At 52.1% G+C, this 25,052-nt stretch overlaps 1 protein-coding gene across 1 annotated transcript; it reads right to left on the bottom strand.

The window, feature by feature from the left end:
* Positions 1-2,062: 2,062 nt before the first annotated feature.
* LOC136374757 (zinc finger protein 436-like) lies at positions 2,063-10,792 on the bottom strand. Its single transcript, XM_066340148.1, has 2 exons — positions 10,274-10,792; positions 2,063-3,792 (listed from the first exon to the last, which is right to left on the bottom strand). The coding sequence occupies exon 2, from the start codon at positions 3,763-3,765 to the stop codon at positions 2,761-2,763; it is 1,005 nt and encodes a 334-aa protein (XP_066196245.1). The 5' UTR covers positions 3,766-3,792; positions 10,274-10,792; the 3' UTR covers positions 2,063-2,760.
* Between the last annotated feature and the right edge of the window lie 14,260 nt (positions 10,793-25,052).

The following is a 25,052-nucleotide window of genomic DNA, read 5'->3' as shown; positions in this document are numbered from 1 at the left end:
GGTGTCTCTGGGCTCCCAGGGAGGTAACCTCTGGCTACTGTCAAAGGTGTAGCAGAAGTCATAGGAATGCAGAGCTGGGTGTTACTTTCTCACCCCTTCACTGACCAATGCTATGCTTGCTTTTAGTTTTATGCATGAGCTTATTAGATGTGGTATATATTCTGTAAACGCTTCTAATAAACTGAGTTTTGCCAGTAAACCGTATCGGTTCGTGGCAATTCTCCCGCGACCGCGACACCTCGGAACGGATCTTTCCTTGTATTTTATTCTATTCTCTATGTTCGATTCTATTCACACCTCACACCCGCCTTGGCGCTGCCCTTCTGGCCACACCCAGCAGCACCCGTCCCGCGGTGCAGCTCTTCAGTGACACCGGGTGCTGGGGACTCCCAGGTGTAGTTTTCTTATTCTATTTTACTCCATTCTCTGTATTTTGTTCTATTCACTCCCCACCCGGGCTTTGCTATAGCTGCTTCAGATGCAGGTGGGGGAGACACCCTTGGCTCTTTGATGGCATTTTAGTCTCTTCTCTATATTTTAGTCTCTTCTTTTGTTCCCACCTCACCCATCTCACTGAGCGACTCCTTCAGGACCTGGGGTGGCACAAGCCCCTCGGGGCAGCTCCAACAGGGCCCCCTGTGCCACCGCTCCCCGAGGCCTCCCCGCTGCTCCCTGGGGATGGGACACCACAGGCAGCCCCGGCTCCTTCCTCTTCCTCTTCTTCCTCCAGACGGGATTGAGAAAAGTTTAACTGGGGCAAGAAAACTCCAATTTTGGGGAGAAAATGTAAATGAAGGGGATTTGAATGGGAGGGGGTGATTTGAATTAGGGAGAGAAAATGCAATGGGGGAGGAGCCCCCAGCCCTCGGCTGTGCCCCAAAGGTGCTGCCAGAGGTTCCCTGCTCCAACCCCCCAGGCTGCGGATGTGGAGCTGCCGCTGCTCCCTGGGAATGTCTCAGGATAGAAACTCCATCCAAGCTTTTATGTTCCCAGTCACTCCCAATAAGGTCTGAGTTCCCCAACATGGTCCCAGTTCCTCCCAGTCATGCCCTGTATGGCTCCATTCACTCTTAATCACTCCCACTAGGAGTCCAGAATGGCTCCAGTAACTTCCAGTAGGAATCCAGTCACTCTCAGTGGCCTTGGGCCCAGCCAGGACCCCCCGCTCCATTCTTGCGATTTAGGGGGGGTCGTGTGTCCCCCCAGCCCCACTGTCACTGTGTCCCAGCCTGGCTGCTCCCAGTGATCCCAGTAAAGCTTCCCAGTTCGCCTCAGTCTCGTTCACTGGGGGCAGTGGGGAGGGACTTGGGGGGACCCTGTGGGAGGATCATTATTTGGGGAGGGAAGCAGAACAGGCTCCTGGATGGATCAACAGTGGGGACCCCAGTGAGCTCCCCCCGTGTCACCCCACTCTGGGGACTCGTTGGGTGGCACCTGACCCTCAACACAGCACCCAGCGAACCCCAAAGGTGCCGGGACCCCTCTAAGCCACCGGGTCTTATCAGGAGAATTTGAGGAGGGGTCTCATGGGGGGCACCCAGGCTAGGCCAAGAGCCCAGTGCCACCCTAGGCCAACCTGCCTTAGCTCCATTCCTGGGATTAGAAATAACGAGTGGGACTCCTACCAATAAAATTTGGGGGGGTCTCAGACCCCTCCACCACTCTTTCAGCAACCAAGATCCCTCTTTTTCCCCACTCTTCCATGACTACCCCACTGCCCCACAATCCACCGCCATCCTCCATGCTTGGTTTTGGGGGTTTCACGCCCCTCCTGCTCAGCCTGGGGGGCCAACACTCCCTTTCCCTGAATTCAGCCATGTCTATGTCCCACCATGTCAATGTCCCCCCATCATCCCAACCACGTCTTAGTTTAGTGTCTTTATTTTTACCCTCTGTTGGATTGTTACCTCAAGTTTGCTTGCTTTTATTGTTTGCATTTGTTCCTATGCAGGTTAAAGTAAACTACATATATTTATAGAATTTATCTAATATTTACATATTTCTCTCTTGGAGGAGAAAGATGATTGATGGTGATGTTCACCAATGACAACGAAGAGGTGGCTACCGGTGTAGCCAATTCTCAAAGGTATATAAGATGGAGTCAGAGAAAATAAAGTAGGGAGCTTTCCTGCTTGACCTGCTGCCGCCTCCTTTGTTCTTTCGTGTCCCTAACAGCGACATCAGATATTTTAAATGGAAGAAGAGAAATGAAAAGCATATCAAGGCCAATTGAAAAGGATTTCCCTGTCCATGCCGGCTGAGCATCCACGTGCTTGGGTGGGAGGCAAGAACGTTTCTTTTAGGGGTTTCCACCCCACTATCTCCAAAATCTTGGTCTTTGCCCCAGATCATCACATGTGGCTGCAGAAGACGCCCTCGGGCAACAGCAAATCAAAATGGTGCATTCACTGAGGTTGGAAAAGATCTCCAAGACCATCCAGTATTCCTCGATGCCTTGAAGATAGGATTGAACACAGAAGAATTTTTCAGGTTGGAATTCAACAAATCTGCTGTTCCCAAGGAATTCCCAATGCCAGTCTGTGTCCCAATGGATGTTCCTACCCCGGTGTTCATCCAGGTGCCCATGTCTTCCAGGAGACAGGAAAATGTGGATCCCCCACAGCCAGGTGTCTTCCCAACACGGATCACCAGGACCACAGATCACCAGGGCTCTGCCCAACGGGGGTCACTGGGGATCATCCAATGCTGATCCCCCTATGGGGGATGGAGCTGGAGCTGTGCGTGAAGCTCTTCCTGCAGTCAGAGCACCTTATGGTGCCTCTGATGGTGTCGGGTGAAGTGAGAGCTGCTGGAGAAGCTCTTCCCACACTCAGGACACTCATAGGGCCTCTCCCCAGTGTGGATGTGCCGGTGGACAGTGAGGTGTGAGTTGCGCTTGAAGCCCTTCCCACAGTCAGGACAGCGGAAGGGCCTCTCATCCGTGTGAATCTGCTGATGGATGAGGAGATCAGACCTGGCCTGAAACCTCTTCCCACACTCGGGACACTCACAGGGTCTCTCCCTCGTGTGGATGCGCCGGTGGACAGTGAGGGTGGAGTTTTGCTTAAAGCCCTTCCCACAGTCGGGGCAGCGGAAGGGCCTCTCATCCATGTGAATCCGCAGATGTACAAGGAGATCAGAGCTGGTCTGAAACCTCTTCCCACACTCAGAACACTCGTAGGGCCTCTCCCCAGTGTGGATGCGCTGGTGTTTTCTCAGATCAGAACTCCATCCAAAGCTCCTCCCACATTCCAAGCAGGTGTAGGGCCTTTCCCCAGTGTGGATCAGGTGATGCCGGAGGAGATCGGAGCTGGCTCTGAAGCTCTTCCCACATTCCCCACACTTGTAGGGTTTTTCCCCACTGTGGGTCCTCTGATGCCGGATCAGGTGGGAGCTCTGCTTGAAGCTCATCCCACATTCCCTGCACTCATAGGGCCGTTCTCCAGTGTGGATCCTCTTGTGTTGGATCAGAGTGGAGCTTTTCTTGAAGCTCTTCCCACACTCCCCACACTCATAGGGCCATTCCCCAGTGTGTGTCACCTGGTGCTGGATCAGGTGGGAGCTCCGGCTGAAACTCTTCCCACATTCCAGGCACTTCTGGGGCTTCTCCCCTCCATGGGGCTTCTCCTCCAGCTCTGAGCTCCGGCTGGATCTCCGGCCGCCCTCCTGGCACAGGGGGGGCCTTTCCTCCTCACAGCTCCCTGGGCTGGGTTTGCAGCCCCTCCTCCTGCGGGATCTGCGGGGCTTTTCCTCCTCCTCCTCCATCTGGGCACTCCTTGGGAATGAAAAATCCTGGTTTAGGGAGAAAACAACAGGAAAGCACCTTAGGCTGGGGGTTCCTCCTTGCCCAAGTTATTCCCTAGAATTCAATGGGCACCATGAGTCTGTCAGAACCCACAAAACACCAAAATTCAGCCCAAAAATCCTCAAAACAACCACACTCAGTCAAAACCCCTTCAGTGCTGGGGTGGATGTTCAAAGCAGAGCTTCCCTCTACCCACCATGCCACCAATGCCACATGGAGTAAGTGGACTGCTCTCATCACACAGAGCGCTCCTATTCAAAAACTGAATCACCCTGGGATATTGGGGATAATTACAAACTGGCCAGAAGGTGAAGACGTTAGTCTTACTGATGAAGAGGAACTAGAGCAAGTGACACGTGCTGAAGAAGCTCCACTGCACAACCAACTGCCAGTAGAGGAAACACACTACGCTCTTTTCACTGACGGCTCCTGTCACATCGTGGGGATGAACCACAAGTGGAAAGCAGCCGTGTGGAGCCCCACACGACAGGTCACACAAGCCACTGAAGGAGAAGGTGGATCGAGTCAACTTGCTGAACTCAAAGCTGTTCAATTAGCGCTGGACATGGCTGAAAGAGAGAAGTGGCCAAAGCTCTTCCTCTACACTGATTCATGGATGGTAGCCAATGCTCTGTGGGGATGCTTGAAAAAGTGGAAAAAGGCTAACTGGCAACCTAGAGGAAAATCAATTTGGGATGCTGAAGAGTGGGAAGACATTGCCACCAGGGTAATGTCCCTTCCTGTAAAAGTCCCCCATGTAGATGCCCATATCCCCAAGAGTAGAGCTAATGAGGACCACCAAAACAATGAGGAGGGAGACCAGGCTGCAAAGAGACAGGGTCAAAGATAGACTGTGAGTGGCAACACAAGGGAGAGTTGTTCCTAGCTCAATGGGCCCATGATGCCTCAGGTCATCAGGGCAGAGATGTCACCTGTAAGTGGGCACGAGACCGAGGGGTGGATCTAACCTTGGACAGTATTTCTCAGGTTACCCAGGACTGTGAGACATGTGCTGTGATCAAGCAGGCCAAGCGGGTGGAGCCCCTGTGGTGTGGTGGGCGGTGGTCCATATATAAATATGGGGAGGCCTGGCAGATTGACTCCATTACACTGCCCCAGACACACCAAGGCAAGCGCTGTGTGCTCACAATGGCAGAAGTCATCACAGGATGGCAGGAGACCACCCTGTGCCTCAAGCTACAGCCCCTAACACCATTCCCGGCCTTGAAAAGCAAGTTCTTTGGAGGCATGGTACCCCTGAGAGGACTGAGTCACACAATGGGACTCACTTCAAGAAGAGCCAAGAATAATCAGAATTAAACCTTCAAGACACTTCCCCTCCCCCACAAGTTTCCTTTCCCTTCTCACGGACAACATCTAGAGACAAAACTTGGAACCCCTGGTAAATTTAGCACCTATAAAATAGTCTTCCATCAGTTCTTTGAGAGAGAGAAATCCTTTTTGATATGCTATGTTATGGTAACTTCCCCACAGTTCTCTTCTGGCTTATTAATTCCCACAAAGAATGGCCCCTCGGGAATCTGCATTTGTGAAGTCCCTCCCATATCACACAACCTTCCCACAGCTGCATGATGGGCCATGGATGCCTCTTTTGTCCCCTCCAGGGACAACTCAATGTCCCTGAGCTGGCACAGCAGCTCCAAGGGGAGCACCCTGCCTCTGTCACACTCAACCACCAAGCGGCCCAGCAGCCCCAGGGCCACCTCCACCTGTTGTCCCCTCCTGGTGGCTGCTCCCGCCTGGCTGGTGGCCACCATGGCCTCTTCAGTGGCCTTGGAAGAGGTGACTGTCACCACCCAGGCCTCGTGTGCAGCACTGCCAAGGCCGGGGCCACCAGGTTGTCCCCAGCTGTCCCCTGGCCAGTGGTCCTATCCCACAGGACCCCAGCCAGGCTGGTGGCAGTGGCCTCGTGCTCCTAGGTATTGCAGAGCTCAGTGGCCTCATCAACCAGCCAGAACCAGCTCTCCGTGAGCACATCGAGTCATGCCAGGCGCTGGCCACGGCTCTCACACTGGCCCAGGTGGCCCCCGGTGTGGCCCTGAGGGCGGCCAGGGCCTGGCCCAGGGAGGTGACACCGCACTGACCCGGGGAGGTGACACCGTGCTGGCCCAGGGTGTCCCGGAGGCACCAGGTGAATCTCCTCAGGTCTGCGTGCAGGGACCCTGGGTACACAAACAGCCACATGCTCCTGCATGGCACAGTCACCGTGGCCACCGTGGCCACCAGCGCCTCCAGCAGCTGCAGAGGGGACAGGGGAGGTGGCAGGGACATCGTGGCACTTGTGCCCTCCAGGAGTCCCCTTTGTCCCCTCCCTGGAGGGCGCAGCTGTCCCTCTGTCACCTCCTTGTCCCCTCTGCCACCCCCCTGGGAATGTGTTCCTTCCATAATTACCAAAAGGATTTTGAAGGTTGTAAAGCAGTGGGGAAGGATGAGCTTTTTTACCCCTCATTTTTAAGCTGCCCCTGAAATAATTCCAAAAATAGGACACATGTTGTACGTGAATGCAACACTCCAGCAGTGGATGGCATTAGATTATTTATCAGCAGAAGGAGGAGCGTGTGGGAAATTAAATGACTCAAAGTGCTGTTTGCAAATAGATGACAATGGAAAAGTGGTGAAACAAATCCCAAAAGGAATAAAAAAGCTCATGTACCGGTCCAAACATGGAAAGGATGGGAATGGGACACGTGTTCGTGCTTACCTGGTGGACTGTGGGTTAAACAAAGGCCTTTTTTCTTATGTGCTGTAGCAACTCTAATCTTTTGACCATGCATGATCCCTTGCTCAGTACAACTTATTCAACATGTGATCCCAGGGATGCAGGTAGTAGCCATGGCTACTGATCCAGAGATGGCTACAAAAGGACAGAAACTGATGTCACTGCAAAGAACTGCAAAACCAAAAAAGACCCAGGATTAGAAAATCAAGTCAAAGATAAGCTAGTAAAGACAATTAATAACAACTAAAAGAGGAGAGATTGAGAGGGATGACAGACTTGTCCTTACAAACAAGCACTGGGTCTGCTGGTAGATAAAACTAGCACTGAGAGATAAAAGAAACAACAGGAAGGATTCCACTGATTGATGAACAGAAAAGAAGATATTTGCCTTTACAAACTGTAGGTTTGCTGATAAATTAAACTGGATATTGAAAGATGAAAGAAACAAGGGGGAAAACCCATAAATTCCATAAGAATCAAAAATTAAAAACAGGGTTATACATTAAAGGGAGATCAAAGGTATTGGGCACTCCAGGAAGTCTGTAACTCTCAAGTACCTCAGCCAGTGGGGAAAGAGAGAGGGAAATGCAGACAGGAAATCAGGATAAATAGGAGGCTGCATCCAGCAAATTTGAGAGACTCCGGAGGAAATGTCCCAAGGCCTCATCCTTGATTCCAGTAAAGTGACTCTTCTGTCTCCTTTTTGGACATAAACCTCTGGCACTTGTGGATTAATTTAAGAAACATTACCCAGGACTAAAAAGGAGCTGCGACAATTCTGAGGATTAATAGGGAATTGCAGGACCTGGATTGAGGATCCTCTGTTCCAGCCAGAACATTGTACGACTTTGTAACCCCATATATCCTCAATGTTGTGGTATGGACATGAGAAAGAGAACAAAACTGGAGAAAATGGATACCAAAATGACTGATGCCCCAGCCTTGGCTCTTCCAGACTCAGAAAAGGAACTGGAATTGTCTGTGAATGTTAAAGAGGCCACGACTGAGCAGCACTGAAGGCACCGGAGCAGCAGCCAGGGCTCCACAGCGGGGGAAGCCCCTGTGCCTGCCCACAGATCCTCTGCTGGAATCGTCTGCCTGGCCACCTCCTCGGCCATCTCCACACACTGGGGGCCAAGCCTTGCTGCCACTGCTTGAGCTTCAGGCCTTTCTGTGCCTGCACTGCCACAGGGGCTGGGGAAGGCACCGGGACAATTCCACTCTGGCTCTCAGTCACACTCACACACTGGGCTCGATGGGATCACATTGATGGGAAATAGACCAAGTGTAAATTTAAAAAAATCTTATTTCTCTAGTCAGGCTTGCTTTGCCTTTGCCCTGGGGAAAGGAATTTTAAAGGTTTATTGAAGTTTAATCACTGAGGGGGTTAAACCACCAAAAGAGATGAGTTTAACATCTCAGCAGACTGGGAATAGCCCAAAAGACACCCACAAAGACAACGACCAGCAGCAAACAGCAACCAACATCTTCCCCAGACACTGCCCCTAGAAGAGTTGGAGACACCTGCTCTGGAAAAGGCTGATAAGGAAATTCAGGAGTGTGAATCTAATTAATATCAGAGGCAAAAGAATTTGGCTCCAATAGGAAACCAAATACTAAGAACCTGGAAGCAATGAACATTAAACCAATGGATTTCTATAGGTTCAGACTGTTTAAAGTTTGGGAAAATCTAGTCAAAAATGTTTCTGTGTAGATTTTGTTTGGATCAAAGTGATGGAAAAATTTTGGCACGAGTTTTTTATTGTTGCATTTTGCAAAAGAAGAAGAGCTTTAAGGGAGACCCTTTAACGCTTAAGCAATTAATAGAATATAATAAAAAACAAAACAAAAAGGAAAAAAAAAGCAGATTGTGGGGGGACAACATGTGAGTCATTCAATGGCTGCTCTGGAAGAAAAGTTTCTTTCCAGGCAGATCAGAAAGGAACTTTAGAAATGCAAATGAACACTGCTGGGGAAAAGTGTGGACAATCACCAGGCTCTTCTTGCCTGGGGCAGGAATTGGGCTGATTCCCTCTGGCCCTCAGCCCAAGCTCTGCCTGCTTGCACAGATGGAATTGGCACAGCCAAAGGCAGAGCCCACAGTGAGGATTTCTGACTCTGCAGCACAAATTGCTTCAGCTGCAAAGGGAAACAGCAAATGGAGAATGTTGTGAAAACTTCACTACAATAAGTGAGGGGGGAATCATCCCTCTCCCCACTCCAACATGTGCTGTCACTGTCTGTGTCACACAGGGAGCATTAGACCAATGGAGGGTTTGTGCTAGCACAAGTTCAGAGAAATCAGTTGGGAATTTAAGTATGTGATGATTACATTAGAGAAAAGACACCAATTGATGCAGTTTTGGCTCGAGGGAGCACCCAAAAATAGGAAAAGATGAACGGCCACCAGAACAAATCCTACACCACCAGGGACCAGCCCCTGGGAGCCCGAATCAATTCAGATCAGGAGCCAGAGAACTCATTGATCATTTCAATGGCAGAATTAGATTACAAGATGTCCTCGAAATAAAAACCAACCAGACAGATCCAGCTCCTGAGTCTGGCCCACCAATCCACTCAAATGAAGAATGCAACATTTATTTCACCATGGGATGGGATCAGATTATTGATTACCAGAAGGAGGAGGACAGGGTGGAAAACCACATGACACAAGATGATTTTGGCAGATAGATGACAACAGAAAAGTGGTGAAACAGGTAACAAAGGAGATGAGAAAGCAGCTCATGTTCCAGTCCCAACGTGGAAAGGATGGCAAAGGGACACGGTTTCGTGGTTCCCTGGCACATCAGGGGTTAAATGAATGCTCTTTCTCCTCTGTTGTGCTGCAGCAACTCTCATCTTTGGGCCGTGCAGGACACCTTGCTGAGGGCAGCTCATTCAGCAGCTGAGCAAGGGGATGCAGGTGGCAGCCAGGCCTCCTGAGCCACACACGGCTACAGAAGGACAGGGAAGGAGCTCACTGACTATGAGCCCAAAGCCAAAGGGCACCCAGCAAGGAAAAACAGAGTCAGGGAGTGAATCTGCTTGGAGATAGGGCCAGGGACTTGGGGATGAGGAAGGAACAGGAGAAACCATCAGTTCCAGAAAATGTTACGCACTGACACGGACTGCTGCTCGGCCAAGGTCCCGCGAAATTCCTGACTGTGGAGAAGAAGAACAAAGACTGAACAGAGCCATGAACATCGGATGTTATACAAAAGCGGGGTGCATATTAACGAGGACATGCCGGAGGCGGATCGGGAAGTCGCAACTTTCCAAGTCCCTTCGCCACTGGGCAAAGGGACAGGGAGATGCAGAAGGGAAAATCAGGATAAAAAGGAGCCCGCGTCCTACAACAACTGGAGAGAGCCCACGGCAAATGCCGCACGGCCTCTCCCTTTGCTCATCCATAAAGTCACTTTTACAGGACTCCTCGGTCTCCTCTGGGGACACAAACCTCTGGCGACGGGAATGTTCCCGCACAGCCCCGGGGACAGGGCGGCCACCCCCGTCCTACCCACGGGAACCGGGACGGGCCAGCGCTGCTCCGGCACCGGCTCCTGCCGAGGCAGCGGCGGGAAGGAGACCGCGGGCAGCCGCTCCCGCAGCGCCCTCAGGCCACGGGCAACACGGCGCCCACACGGCACAAGGAAGCCGCCAGAGCCCCCTGCCGCCCCCTCCGGCCGCAGCCGGCCCCGAGCCCCGGCACAAGCGAGCGCGGCTCCCACCTGCGCTGGGGCCGCCTCCGAGCTCCGCCGCCGCCTCAGCGGGCTCCGGCCGCTGCCGCCGCTCCCGGGGTCGCACACGCGCTCCCACAATGGCGCCTCCAACCAGCCACGGGCGCCCGGGGGGCGGCCCCGGGGCCGGGCTTGGCCCCGCTCCGCCCAATCAGCGCGCAGCCACCACCGGCACTGACGGCAGAATCGGCCAATGGCGGCCAGCGAGGGGCGGGCTCTGCACACGGCCCGGCCCCGCCCCGCGCTCTCAGGCCCCGCCCCCGGGCTGTGTGAGGGGAAAGCCGGAGATGAGGAACAGCCCCGGGACGGGCCCGGGCCCGAGTCGGGATTGAGCTGAAAACACAAACAAAGTTCTCCGCAGCTCCCGGCCCGCCTGGCCCAGCCCTGCGTGTTCGCCGCCACCGGCTCCGAGGAAAGCCGTCGGTGCTCCTGGCCCGAATTAGGAGCATCAGCGCGTGGCTTTGATTTCCCCCGAAAGGGAAAACCCCCAACGCCCTCGGGCTGAGCGGAGGCGGGGGGAGATTTGTGGCAGAAAACTCCCAAAGTCGTTTTCCCGCAGAGTTGGGAAGAACGAAGCAAAGCCAAGTGAGGTGGGGCCCCCCACCCATCCCGGGGGTTCGGCCCCTCCCGTTTCACTCCCGGGAACAGCGCCGGGACTGGGGGGGCCCGAGCGGGACTGGGGGGCACAGGGGGGTCCCCGGCACCGGGGGGTCCCTCGGGGCTCGGTCCTGTTCCCCCCGTTATCAGCCGGTGATGGAAATAGAGGCCCAAGAAATCCTGTTTAGTAGTTGTTTTGGATGAATTAGAAAATGTTAAACCTGTTATTTAGAAAAGATGTAAGAATATTTGTATCCTAGTTCTACCCCAACGCCTTATATTCCCGGTTTGTAAATCCCATAGTTTTGTAATTTAAATGGCATACCCCTATCCCCTAAACCCTCCATGTTCTCTTGTTAAGCCAAGCCCCTGTTGTTCCTGCCTGTCTGTCAAGGCGCTTACTTCGCCTCGTCACTCCGGCCTGTTCGTTACATTGTTTCAACCTCGCCTTCGCAACTCCCCGCCTGCCTGTCCACTCACCAACACCGCCCTGTATGGAAATCACTCAGGCTCCCAGCATGCTTCACTAAAGAGGAAGTGGGATTCGGATCGAGAAAGTCCTAGAACAACGAGCCGAAGCAACATCTGGACACCGGACCAACGCCATCCGGTAGGGAAAGTATTTGGCTAACTGTGACTAATTCTCGCTATCTTGCCGTAGTTTGAAAGATACTGGACCAGAGTGACACCCCTGGACTTTTCGAGCCAAAGGTGGACCCTTGGGAGTTTCCCGTGAGGCTGGATCCCCGCCTCTGCAGCCCGAGCGGCAGCAGGAGCGACCTCCTCCTCAGTGGTGACTCATCGGCTAGGGAGCGGCGGCGGCGCAGGCGACCCACGAGCATCCCATTTAAAAGAGCTGAATTTTAATAAAGGCGTTTAAAGGGAGTTGGTCTCCTGGCCCAATTTTTATCAGCTGGGGACTCGTCCGGGATTAGCCATGCCCAGAAGAGGACACCAGGATGGGAAGGCGCCACCCGACCTCGGACCTCCGGGACCGCTGGCCAACCGGACCCAGAAGGCGGCGCACCCTAGCAGCGTGGGACACCTCAGAGGAGCACTGGTAAAATCCTCCGGTGGCGGGAAGCGGAGGCGAACGAGTGTGGTGTGAATGAGAGGGGGGCCGGCAGCTCGGACCCCCCAAGCGAGTGTGGGCCCCTGATTGTACCGCGTTTCCGGACTCCCGCGAGGGGGCCGGCCGGGAAAAGGGGGAAGCGAGTGGCCACTGTGTGACTGAGGCGCCTCCAGGGGCATTAGGGGGGCCCCCCCTCCGAACGGGCGGAGGGAAATGGATTAGGTGGGAGTGGCCCGTCGTGTGAGAGAGTAGGCCATCCCGAGTGTGCAGGGAGGCCGAGTGTGAGTGGAAGCACACACCACGCCGCGGATAGGGGGAGAGTAAACTCGGTCCAGTACCTAGGACTGGTAGCCTCCTTTCCGGGTTGTGGGAAAGTCTGGTGCAGAAGAGTAAATCCAGCCTGGTGCATTGCGCGGAGCAAGAGATTCTAGGTTGGTAGTCTGCACATGGGAATACAGAAGAGTAAGATCCAGTGAGTACAGGGACCCCTGCATTGCACGTGGCAGGGTAGTACAACAGGCTGGTAGTCTGTATTTCCTTGAGTGGAGAGTGCAGAAGAGTAAGATCCAGTCTGGTACAGAGACTCTGGCATAGCACGTGGCTAGATAGTATTTGGACTGGTAGTCTGCACTCTAGGGGGCCTCAATAGGCGAGGGGCCTGAACATAGGGCGAGTGATTGAGTCGCCGCTGTACGCAGCAGACCTTGGCTGGGGCGGTGACCGCAAAGTAAGACGGTAACTGGCACCCTGGGCCCAGGTTGACCGGCCGCCTACAGGAGGTTTGTTTGGTAGGAGAGTAAGATCCAGTCTGGTACAGGGACCCCTGCATTGCACGGAGCAGGATAGTATTCGGGCTGGTAGCCTACCGCGTGCAGTGAGTGAGTGGGTGCTGGCTGGGGTAGTGGCTGGAACCCTAGGGGCGGGTTGCCCAGGCTACCTACGGGGCACGTGAGTGTGGGTACAGGCCGGAGTAGTGGCTGGAACCCTAGGGGCGGGTTGCCCAGGCTACTTTCGGGGTACCAGTGTGAATGATGTTAGGACTTTGAGTTGCCTGTCTTTAAGTTCGAGTAGGGGCACCGTTGATTTGGTTTAAGGAAAAGGGTCGAGTGTTTTGAATTTGGGTTGCTCTGTTTTAAGATTTTCGTTCGGGTAAGAGCACCTTATAGTTTTAATTTTGACCCAGGGAGAGTGTGAGTGCAAGAGCCAACCAATTTTTGAGAAAGAAACTAATTCTTAAGAGTAAAATCAATTTTTGAGGAAGAATCCACCAATTTTTGACCCAAGTATGGGGTCATGCATGAGCAAACAGAGACCGCGTGAGGAAGGAGAGGGAAAGATAAAGAACATCCCGTTGAACAGCCTGTTAGGACGGATGCTAGGGTTGTGGGAGGTAGATGAGAAGACAAAAGATTTAGATCAAATAAAGATGATCCATTATTGTATGAAGGTTTGGCCAACTCTAGACCTTCCTGAAAGATGGCCGTGGTGCGGCACTAGCGACCCTTGGATATACTCGCAGTTAGATCAGTATCTGAGAACCCAAGGGGACGCGGAACAACTATTATATGCCGCATGTTGGCAGAAGTCGTTAACAAAAACAGGAACAACAAAAATTTGTAAACTCCAAGGGAAAGAGCAAAATGAAAGTAAAGAGAAAGTGACACCGGAAGAGACCCACCGTAGGTGGGACCCCCTAGACCATTTACCCCCTCCCCCAGTTTATCCTGAAGCCCCCAGGCCCATTTCAACTAACCCTATGACTTCTCCAATAAATCCTTCCCCGACCACTTCTTTAATGGAACCATCAAAAGAGACTACACCCCAGAGTGAGATGACCTTCTCTGGAACTAACCCCTTTTGTTCCTCAGTGGCTACTAATACTGGCCAGGTCTCCTCCCCTCCTTCGTCCGTAGTTCCAGCTCCACCATCTAATTGGGGCCAAAATCAACCATCAACAAATGTGGAGTCCCCGCAAGTAACCGACACCCCAGAGGGACCCTACTGTGGCACCAGGTCACGAACCAAGCTCTATCCATTGAGGGAAGTCCCTATGGGAGGGGCGGCCGGAGGAATCGGGTTCGTAAATGCTCCCCTAACTGCCTCTGAAGTTAGGAGTTTTAAGAAGGAGCTGGGGAACCTGGTGGAAAACCCAGTTAAGGTGGCTAATCAATTGGATCAATTCCTGGGACCTAACATTTACACCTGGGGAGAACTAAATTCCATATTACATATCTTGTTCAACCCGGAGGAAGTCCGGTTAATCAGGACGGCAGGGATGCGAATCTGGGAAAGGGAAAATCGGATGGGCCCTCCAGGTGACCAGAAAGTGCCTATAGCGGATCCAGGGTGGGATCCCAATAGGGCAGAAGGAAGGCGAAACATGGAGGACTATAGAAGTCTAGTAGTAAGGGGCATCAAAGAATCCGTGCCCAGAAGCACCAACACTAAATTGGCTTTTGATGGTGCCCAAGAAAAAGATGAAACTCCTGCAGCCTGGTTAAACCGGCTTAGAGAAAGTTTCCAGCAATACTCAAGTGTGGACCCAGACAGCCAGGAGGGCCAGGTATTGTTAAAATTACAATTTGTCACCAAAGCCTGGCCGGACATCAGGAGAAAGATCGAAAAAATGGAAGATTGGCAGGAGAGGGGGATGAATGAGTTATTGAGAGAGGCTGTGAGAGTGTATCTCAGGAGGGAGGAAGAAAAGACAAGGTCAAAGACCAGGATTATGGTGGCGGTAGCCAGGGAGAGTGTGAAGGACCTAGTAGGTAACTCTAACCCACCGAAAAGAGGGGATGCAGTCCCTATAAAGAAGAGGGATTTGCCACCTTGGAAGACGTTTCCCCAAGCAGGGGAAACAAGAAAATGTTTTTATTGCAGGGAAATGGGACACTTAAGAAGGGACTGTAGGAAGGAGTCCCTTGATGAGGCCATTGCAAGAGAGCAGGAGGCCTTAGAGAAAATACTGAAGGGAGAAGGCCAGGACGATTAGGGGTGTCATGGGCTCTTTGCGTTGGGGGACCCAGGGAAACATCAGGAAGGGCCCATAGTAAATTTTGAAGTAGGTCCCCATCATGAGGAGTTTGAATTTTTAGTGGACACCGGTGCAGACCGGTCTTGCATAAACAAGCTCCCCATGGGATTAAATATTGGAGAGCAATGCTGTGAGGTATTGGGGGCAGAGGGGAAGCCCTTTAAAGCCCCAATAATACGAGGGGTGGAAATAAAAGGAAATTCAAAAAGATGTATTGTAGATCTTATATATCTACCGAAGGTCGATAGTAATTTGTTAGGAAGACATCTACAAGTCCAGCTGGGAGTAAGAATCCTTCCTAGGGAAGGAAAAATGGTAGTGCAAATGATGAAGTTGACAGTCCAAGATCTAGATGAAATAAGGCCAGAGGTATGGGCAGAAGAAGGAAAATATGGATACCTGGATATCCCACATATAGAAATAAAAATGCAGGAAGGAACACCTCCTATAAAGATCAAACAATACCCTATTTCTATAGAGGGTAAACAAGGGCTCGCACCTGTCATCTCTCATCTATTAGCAGAAGGGATCTTGGAGCCTTGTATGTCACCTCACAATACCCCAGTACTGGCGATAAAAAAGGAGGAAGGCAAATTTAGATTGGTACAGGACCTTAGAGAAGTAAATAAAAGAACCATTGCTAGATATCCAGTAGTCCAAAATCCGTATACTTTGCTAAATAAAATCCCTAGAGAGCATGCATGGTTCACAGTAATAGATCTGAAAAACGCTTTTTGGGCCTGTCCCCTTGCTGAGAAGAGCCGAGATTGGTTTGCTTTTGAATGGGAACATCCTGAGAATAAGAGAAAGCAACAATTGAGATGGACACGCCTTCCCCAAGGTTTCACCGAGAGTCCAAATTTATTTGGACAAGCCCTGGAAGAATTGTTAAAGCAATTCATTCCAGAAAATAAGGTACAAATCCTGCAATATGTGGATGACTTGTTAATATCTGGGGAAGGGCAGGATGGAGTAAAAAGGACTAGCATCAATCTCCTGAATTTCCTAAAAAAAAAAATCTCAAAGTCTCAAAGGGTAAGCTGCAATTTGTAGAACCTCAAGTGATCTATCTTGGACATCTTATTGGAAGAGGGTATAAGAAACTTACCCCGGACAGAATCAGTGGGATCCTTGCCATCCAAGCTCCCACCACTAAGAGGGACATAAGAAAATTATTGGGACTATTTGGATATTGCAAATTATGGATTGAAGGATATTCCCAAAGCGTAAAATTTCTATATGAGAAATTGGTACAACCCGAGCCAATAACATGGGCGACCAAAGATGAGGAACAACTAGAGAATTTGAAGACAAAATTGTCTACAGCGCCAGTCTTGAGTCTCCCAGATCTAAAAAAGGAATTTGATCTATTCGTCAATTCAGAAGAAGGAATTGCGTATGGTGTGCTGACCCAGGAATGGGGGGGACACAGAAAGCCGGTCGCATATTTATCTAAGTTACTAGATCCAGTGGCCAGGGGATGGCCGGCTTGCCTCCAAGCTGTAGCAGCTACAGCTATGTTAATCGAAGAGGCACAAAAGCTAACTTTACAGGGCAAAATCATTGCTCATACTCCCCATGATCTCAGGGCGGTTTTGAGCCAGAAAGCCCAACAATGGCTAACCGACTCGAGAATCCTGAAATATGAGATCATTCTGACCAATAGTTCCAATTTGGAACTCACCACCACAAAAAGTTTAAATCCAGCGCAATTCCTTTCCGGAGAACCAGTACCAAATTTAGAGCATGATTGTTTGGAGATTATGAATTTACACACCAAAGTCAGGGAAGATTTGGACGACAGGCCCTTACCGTATGGAAGGGTGCTGTTTGTGGATGGGTCATCCCGAATAGTTGATGGGAAGAGGATGTCAGGATATGCCATAGTTGAGAAAACAAAAATAGACAACCTGGAAGTGGTAGAAAAAGAGAAGTTACCCCCAAATTGGTCAGCTCAGTGCTGCGAAGTATACGCTCTTAAAAGGGGATTAGACCGGTTGGAGTCAGGCCAAGGTACTATCTATACCGACTCCAAATATGCTTTCGGAATAGTTCATACCTTTGGAAAGATCTGGGAAGAGAGAGGATATTTAAACTCTAAGGGAAAAGATCTAGTACATAAAGAACTAATTAAGCAGGTCCTAGAGTCCCTTCTCAAGCCCCGGGAAATTGCAATAGTGCACATAAAAGGGCATCAGAAAGGAGATACTATCGAAAAGAGAGGCAACCATTTAGTAGACCAAGCGGCAAAGGCAGCTGCACAAGAGATAAAAGACCCGATAAAGGTTTTTGCTACGAATAAGGCACCAGCCCAAGAAGGAATGAAACCCATATATTCCAGAGAGGAACTAAATAAAATAGAAAAACTTGGATTACTTCAGGGGAAACAAGGGGAGTGGCTGACTCCAGATGGAAGGAAGTTCCTGAACAAAGCTCTTGCTCGCAAGATGCTAGAGGAAATCCACCATCTAACCCATTGGGGTACCCAGGGGCTAGCCGACCACTTTTTAAAAGAACATGTATGCCTAGGGATATACAATTTGGCCAAGGCAGTGACAGAAGGGTGCTTGCTCTGTCAAAAGGTGAACCAAAAGGTGATGAGGAAAGCCTCACCTGGAGGAAGGCCTCTAGCCCTACGACCTTTCCAAAACATCCAGGTCGATTTTACTGAAATGCCATCAGCACAAGGGTACAAACATGTCCTAGTAATTGTGGATCATCTTACTCATTGGGTGGAGGCTTTCCCCACTAAGACCGAAACGGCACAAACAGTAGCAAGAATATTGTTAGAACAAATTATCCCCAGGTATGGCTTAGTAAACAACATAGACTCAGATCGAGGACCTCACTTTGTGGCCCAAGTGCTGCAAGATGTGGTCAAAGCACTAGGTATCAAGTGGCGGCTACACACACCCTGGCATCCTCAGAGTTCAGGGAGAGTCGAGAGGATGAATAAAACCCTGAAAAATGTATTAACCAAATTAATAACAGAAACAGGACTTAATTGGCTAAAGTGTTTGCCCCTGGCTCTATTAAGAATTCGGACCAGACCACGATCGGATATAGAGGCATCATCATATGAAATGATGTTTGGACTCCCCTTCTTGTTAACCCCATATAGCACGGGTGATTATCTGGAAGGAGAGGCAGCAACCAAAGAATACATAAAAACAATTGGCAAGACACTGGCACATCTGAAACGAAAAGGGTATCTTCCTCAAACCTCTCCCTTGGACACAGATATTCATCAGATAAAGCCAGGGGACTGGGTACTAGTAAAATCCTGGAACGCCACTCCACTGACCCCTAAGTTTGAGGGTCCTTTTCAGGTCCTGCTGACAACACACACGGCAGTGAGGACCCAAGAAAAAGGCTGGACACATGTGTCGCGGGTAAAGGGACCAATATCACCTCCAGAGAATCCGCCCGACCTGCACCCTAATCCTTCTTCCCAGTGGACTGTAACTCAGGATCCAGACACGCTCAAAGTGACTTTTAAGAAGAAGCCAAGGAAGGACTAAGAATTAAAAAGACTATACTGTGGTGGGGAGAAGTTCTCGGTATCGTTGGGAAGTTTTTCGGTGTTTTGATATCGTTAAAAGGGACTAGGGAAGTTAAGAAACTTCTCCAGTGCTGAGCTATTCAAAGTTGTTTCCAGTGTATAATTGAACCGTTTGTGTATTATCAGAAATTACTTAAAAAGTGTTGTGATAAGGCCAAGTTAATTGAAATTGATAAAGTTTCAAACCGCTACACAAGTTAGTAAAGAAAATCCTAACCAATCTCTCACAGGACATACCCCAGAAAGACCAACCAAAAGATAAGGAGAAGTGAGGACACATTGGGAAGCCCGACTAATCCAGCTATATGACTCCCCTCCCCCAGGAGGCAAGATCGGGTGAGATCGTGATGGTTCATACCGGACTCTTGGGAGGACTGGTAGCAATCCTAGTAATCAGCGGAATTGCTGAAGGAACATGCTCAAAGTGTTACCAACCAGTCTATGATGGGGAGAATTTACAATCTCTAATACAGGTTCACACCCATGTGAAGCACACCTGTTTTGATAAAACCCAAATATCCTCCTGTCAGGAGGATGGGAAGAAGTATTGGATTGCCAGGAGCACAGCCAATTTTCGGCAACGTCTGACAGGGGAATGCCCTATCAGAGAATGGTTTTGTTTCGAAAACCTAGATAATGCGGAGGGTGTGGCCGATTTAATAAAAGAAAAAGCCTTGAAGGTAAAGAAAAAAAATGATTTAGATGAAGTCCTTGGTAAAAACCTCTTTGTTGACCTTATGGAGAAAGTCAGTCATGAATTAAATCTAACTAACTGCTGGATTTGCGGCAGTACCCAAATGTCTGACGTATGGCCCTGGGAAGGAACGAGTTTATCCCCCTTGGATATTCTGAGGTGGAAATTGATGGAACAAGAGCCTCCCGGTAGTCAAGAGAGGAGGAAGGAACAATGGGAGTTAAAATCCAAGATAATCGGAGAAGAATGCATTAAAAGAGCAGGGAAGAGATACAAAACATTTGTTGGGGAAATGGTATGCAAAAGGTATTTGATTGTGAAAGAATTATACCAAAAATGGGTTCCCCAAGAACAAATAGGTATTGGTCCATCGGGAAGAAACCAACAGGATGCATTTACCATGAAGGCTATAATTTACATGAGTGTGCAGAGAAAGGTATAAACCCTTTTTGGGGAGTGAGGGGAATATCCAAGTATTGGGAATGCCCCTTTGACATCGGGGATGAGTCGTGGAAGGCCCCTGAACATCTTTTTTGGATATGTGAGGACATGGCATATACACATCTGCCGGGAGACTGGGCAGGAAGTTGTACCATCGGTGTAATTAAACCTGCCTTCTTTCTACTCCCTCGGGAATCAGGGAACCACCTTGGTGTACCTCTTTATGACAACCTAAAGAGGACCACCCGGAAGAGAAGAGCCATCATAGATCTAGGCAGCAACCAAAATTGGAAAGGCAAAATTTGGACCCCCGAACAAATTATAAAGACTTATGGGCCAGCGACCTGGGCGCAGGATGGATCCTGGGGATACAGAACTCCCGTCTACATGTTAAACAGGATAATTCGGCTGCAAGCCGTATTAGAAGTTATCTCAAATAAAACAGCCCTGGCACTGGACCACATAAGTGACCAATTAGCACAAACGCGGGCCGTGGTATATCAGATCAGATTGGCTGTCGATTACTTATTGGCAAATGAGGGAGGCATCTGTGGTAAATTCAATTCATCAGAGTGCTGCTTAGAAATTGATGACAAGAGCGAGGTGATTAGAAACATCTCAAAGGAGATTAGAAAAGTAGCTTATGTGGGCACCCAAGAGTGGAAACCCCTGATTTCCACCGACTGGTGGGACAACTTTTGGTCCCTAAAAGGGGCGTGGTGGAAAAAGATAGTATTTATTATTATCAGTGCACTAGCCAGCCTTCTACTAATCCCTTGTATCCTTCCCTGTCTCATTCGGACTATAACATCTACGGTCCAGGCTAGTCTCCAACTCCCTGAAATGAACAACTCTAAGCCCGCAAATATAATGAAACTCGAGTCCCAACCGGAAGAACTGAGTGAAGCCAAAAATTTATAATCAGTACCAAAAACTGAGAAAAATATACTCCCAGGAGCCAGAAACAGCCAATTAATTGATGCGGGCAAAAGCCCGATCAAAGAAATAGAGGGGGGACTGAGGGAAATAGAGGCCCAAGAAATCCTGTTTAGTAGTTGTTTTGGATGAATTAGAAAATGTTAAACCTGTTATTTAGAAAAGATGTAAGAATATTTGTATCCTAGTTCTACCCCAACACCTTATATTCCCGGTTTGTAAATCCCATAGTTTTGTAATTTAAATGGCATACCCCTATCCCCTAAACCCTCCATGTTCTCTTGTTAAGCCAAGCCCCTGTTGTTCCTGCCTGTCTGTCAAGGCGCTTACTTCGCCTCATTCCAGCCTGTTCGTTACATTGTTTCAACCTCGCCTTCGCAACTCCCCGCCTGCCTGTCCACTCACCAACACCGCCCTGTATGGAAATCACTCAGGCTCCCAGCATACTTCACTAAAGAGGAAGTGGGATTCGGATCGAGAAAGTCCTAGAACAACGAGCCGAAGCAACATCTGGACACCGGACCAACGCCATCCGGTAGGGAAAGTATTTGGCTAACTGTGACTAATTCTCGCTATCTTGCCGTAGTTTGAAAGATACTGGACCAGAGTGACACCCCTGGACTTTTCGAGCCAAAGGTGGACCCTTGGGAGTTTCCCGTGAGGCTGGATCCCCGCCTCTGCGGCCCGAGCGGCAGCAGGAGCGACCTCCTCCTCAGTGGTGACTCATCGGCTAGGGAGCGGCGGCGGCGCAGGCGACCCACGAGCATCCCATTTAAAAGAGCTGAATTTTAATAAAGGCGTTTAAAGGGAGTTGGTCTCCTGGCCCAATTTTTATCAGCCGGGATCCTCCGTTATTACTAGAGACGCTCCCCAATTTACCGGGGCCCCCAATGCACCGGGACCCGCATTCACTGCCCCCCCCTTCACCGATCCCCCCGATCCATGAGCTCCCCCCAGTGCTCCAGGTCCCCCCACTCACCGCCCATCCCATACCCATGGGACACCCCTCACCGCGCCCCCCCCACTCACCAGGACCCCCCCAATCCCTGGGACCCCACCCAGACCCCCCCGTGCGGTCATGACGGCTGCACCCCCTGAGGCCCCCCGAGGCCCCCCGCTGGGGCCGGGCTGACTCCACCCCCGGGGTCGCCGCTGCGCGGAGCCTTTCATTAACCGCCCATCCGGCTTCTGTCCCCGCCCATAGGGGGCGTGGCAGCGAGGAGTGGCCAATGGTGAGCGGCGGAGCGGGGAGGGGGCAGGGATTAGGAAGGGCGTGGGAAAAAAGGCGGGGTCGCAGGAGCGATGACCAATGAAGAGAGGAGAGGGCGTGGCCTGGCAGAGGCGGGAAGAGATCGCGGAAATGGGCGTGGCATAAATGGGGCGTGGAAACGGGCGGGGACTGAACGGAACCGAGAGAATTTACTGGTCTGAGTCAAAACCTGTACGGATATGTACGGACCAGTATAGACCGGTATGGACCAATACAGACTGGTATGGAACAGTATGGATCAGTAAGGAACAGTATGAACTAGTATAGACTAGTACACACCAGTACAGACCAGTATAAACCAGTAGAGAGCAGTTTGGATGAGTTGGGCTCTGGGCAGGCACTGGCTGGCCGTGGGGCTGATGGTGCTGTGTGCGGCCGTGCGTCAATGAAAACCAGTATGGACCAGTATGGACCAGTATAGAGTGGTATAAACCAGTTCAGACCAGTATAGACCAGTATGCATATATACAGACCAGTAGAGACTTCTACCTGCCCTGGCCAGTATAGACCAGTTTAGACCAGTAGGGACAGTGTAAACCAGTATAAACCAGTATAAGCCACTGTAGAGCAGTATGGACCAGTACGGACCAGCTGAGAGCAGTAGGGACCAGTTCAGACCAGTTCAGACCAGTATGCATTTGTACAGACCACAATGGAGTTTCCCATGCCCTGATCAGTTATAGAGCAATATAGACCAGTATAGACCAGTATGAACCAGTTCAGATCTTCTGCTGCCCTGGGATGGGGACACTGGGAGAGGACTGGGGACACTGGGCTGATGCCATGGGTGGCACTGGGGACAGTGGGGTGACCCTGGGACTCACTGTGGTGGTGGCACTGGCACAGAGACAATGGGGGTGGGGACACTGGGGTGAGACTGGGGACACCGGGCTGGTGACATTGCTATGGTGACACTGGGGAGTGACGTCACTTCTTCCTGTTTCCTCTTCCTGTTTGCTCCCGGCTGTGCCACAACCCCGCGTGTCTGAGACTGTCACCAGGTCCTGTTTGCCACCCGGAGTGTCCCCAGAGTGTCCCCAAGGCGTCCCCGCCGTGTTCCAGCGGCCATGGAGCCCCGCGAGGTGCGGCAATCCCGGCACGGGGTGGTGGAAGGGGACAGGGGGGACATGGGTGTGGTAGAGGGGACAGGGGACTGCAAAGGGGACAGGAAGAGGTGGGAGGAAGGGAGGAGGTGACAGAGGGGTGAAAGGAAGTGAGGATGGTGGCGGGGAAGCGACAGCAGGGGGGTGGCAGGGGGCGGCAGGAAGGACAGCGGGAGGTGGCAGAGGGGACAGCACGGGGTGGCAGGGGGGACAAGGGGGTGACAAAAGGACAGAGGAGACAGCTGAGCCCTCCAGGGAGGGGACAAAGGGGACCCCGGGAGGGCACAGAGTCCAATCTAGGAAGCCACAAGTGCCATGAGGACTCCGCCACCTCCTGTGTCCCCTCCCCAGGTGCTGGAGGCTCTGGTGGCCCCAGTGGCCACCCTGGGTGAGCTGGCAGCCACTGTGACCGTGCCACGCAGGCGCGTGTGGCCGCTCCTGTACCCAGAGTCCCTGCACAAAAAACTGAGGGACTTCACCTGGACCCTCCGGGACACCCTGGACCACCCCAGTGTCAATGTCCTGGACCAGCATGGTGTCACCTCCCTGGACCAGGCCGTGGCCGCTCTTGAGGCCACCTCGGGGGTCACCTGGGCTGATGTGAGAGCCACGGTCAGAGCCTGGCAGGGGTCATTGCGCCTGCTCGAGGAGAACTGGTACCTGCTGGAGTGCAAGGCCACTGAGCTCTGCAATACCTGGAAGATCTCAGCCACCAACGAGGCCACTGCCACCAGCCAGGCTGGGGAACTGCAGGATGAGACCCCTCCCAGCCAAGGGACAGCTGGGGACAACCAGGTGACCGCAGCCCCACAGCCGTCAGTGGCCCTGCCCTTGGTGGTGGCCACCAAGGCCAGGGAAGAGGCTGTGATGGCCACCAGGAGGGGACAGCGGCAGAAGGAGGCCCTGGAGCTGCTGAAGCACTTGGAGGTCACGTGTTCTAAAGCCAAGGTGCTCCCCTTGGAGCTGCTGCGTGGGCTTGGGCACATTGAGGCTGCCCTGGAGGGGAGGTGTCCCGCCATGTCCCCAAGGCCTTAGTGGCCATAGTGGCCAAGGCCAAGCTGCTGTGTGAGGCCAGCGCCCGCCTGGCCAGGCGTCACCTGTTGGTGACACTTGGGGAAATCGACTTCCTCCTCTTGAGTCCCAGTGGCAGCTCTGGTGGCCCTGGTGGCCCCCGTGGCCGTGCAGTGGCTGAGCGCTGCCAAAGAGCCATCGAAGACATCCCCAGGCTGCTGGAGGACAGTCATGACACTGTTGTGACATCATCGGGACAGTGGTGTCACTGGGGAGACTTGAGGACACTAGAGTGTCTCCAGCTCCTCGTGCCACCAAGAGCCCCTCGTGTGTCTCCGGGAGCGACCCCGCCCCCGTGCGAGGGTCCGCGGTGTCCCCAGGGTCTTTCTCTGTGTCACACGCCACCCTCGGACACCCACCAGGGACACCCCCGAGCATCGGGACCCAACTGCACCAGGACCAGCCCCTCCCTCAAGCACCGGGACCCTCACCCATCACCATCCTCATCATCCTCGTGCACTGGGACCCTCCCTGTTCACGAGCACTGGGACTGGACCCCCCCTCGTGTACCAACCCCCCCCGAGCATGAGGCCCGAACCCCCTTTTGTGCCCCCCACCCATCCCAGGGGGTCCGGCCCCTCCCCTTTCACCCCCCGGGAACAGCGCCAGGACTGGGGGGGCCCGAGCGGGACTTGGGGGGCACAGGGGGGTCCCCAGCACTGGCGGGGGTTTCTTGGGCGATGGCCCCCTCCACCCCCCCGTTATCATCAGGGACCCCCCCCAATTTACTGGGGCCCCCAACGCACCGGGACCCCCACATTCACTGCCCCCTCCCTTCACCGACGCCCCCCAAAGTGCTGGGGCCCCTCCGATCCATGAGCCCCCCCCAGTGCGCCAGGACCCCCCCCTCACCGCCCCTCCCCCTCCCATGGGACGTCCCGATCACTGACACAACCCCCTCGGAACTCCCCGAGGCCCCCCCATTAACTGAACCCCCCGGAACGCCCCCAGCCCCTCGCCCCTGCGCTCCCCCGAGCCCCCGGCCCGCGT

This window comes from Sylvia atricapilla, unplaced genomic scaffold (assembly GCF_009819655.1).
Source record: "Sylvia atricapilla isolate bSylAtr1 unplaced genomic scaffold, bSylAtr1.pri scaffold_122_arrow_ctg1, whole genome shotgun sequence".
NCBI lineage: Eukaryota > Metazoa > Chordata > Aves > Passeriformes > Sylviidae > Sylvia > Sylvia atricapilla.
Note: the sequence above shows the minus strand (reverse complement) of the source record. Positions and strands in the feature narration are given on the sequence as shown.

Excerpts from the sequence above, each read along its gene's own strand:
- LOC136374757 (XM_066340148.1), bottom strand. The coding sequence starts at position 3,765 with ATGGAGGAGGAGGAGGAAAAGCCCCGCAGATCCCGCAGGAGGAGGGGC.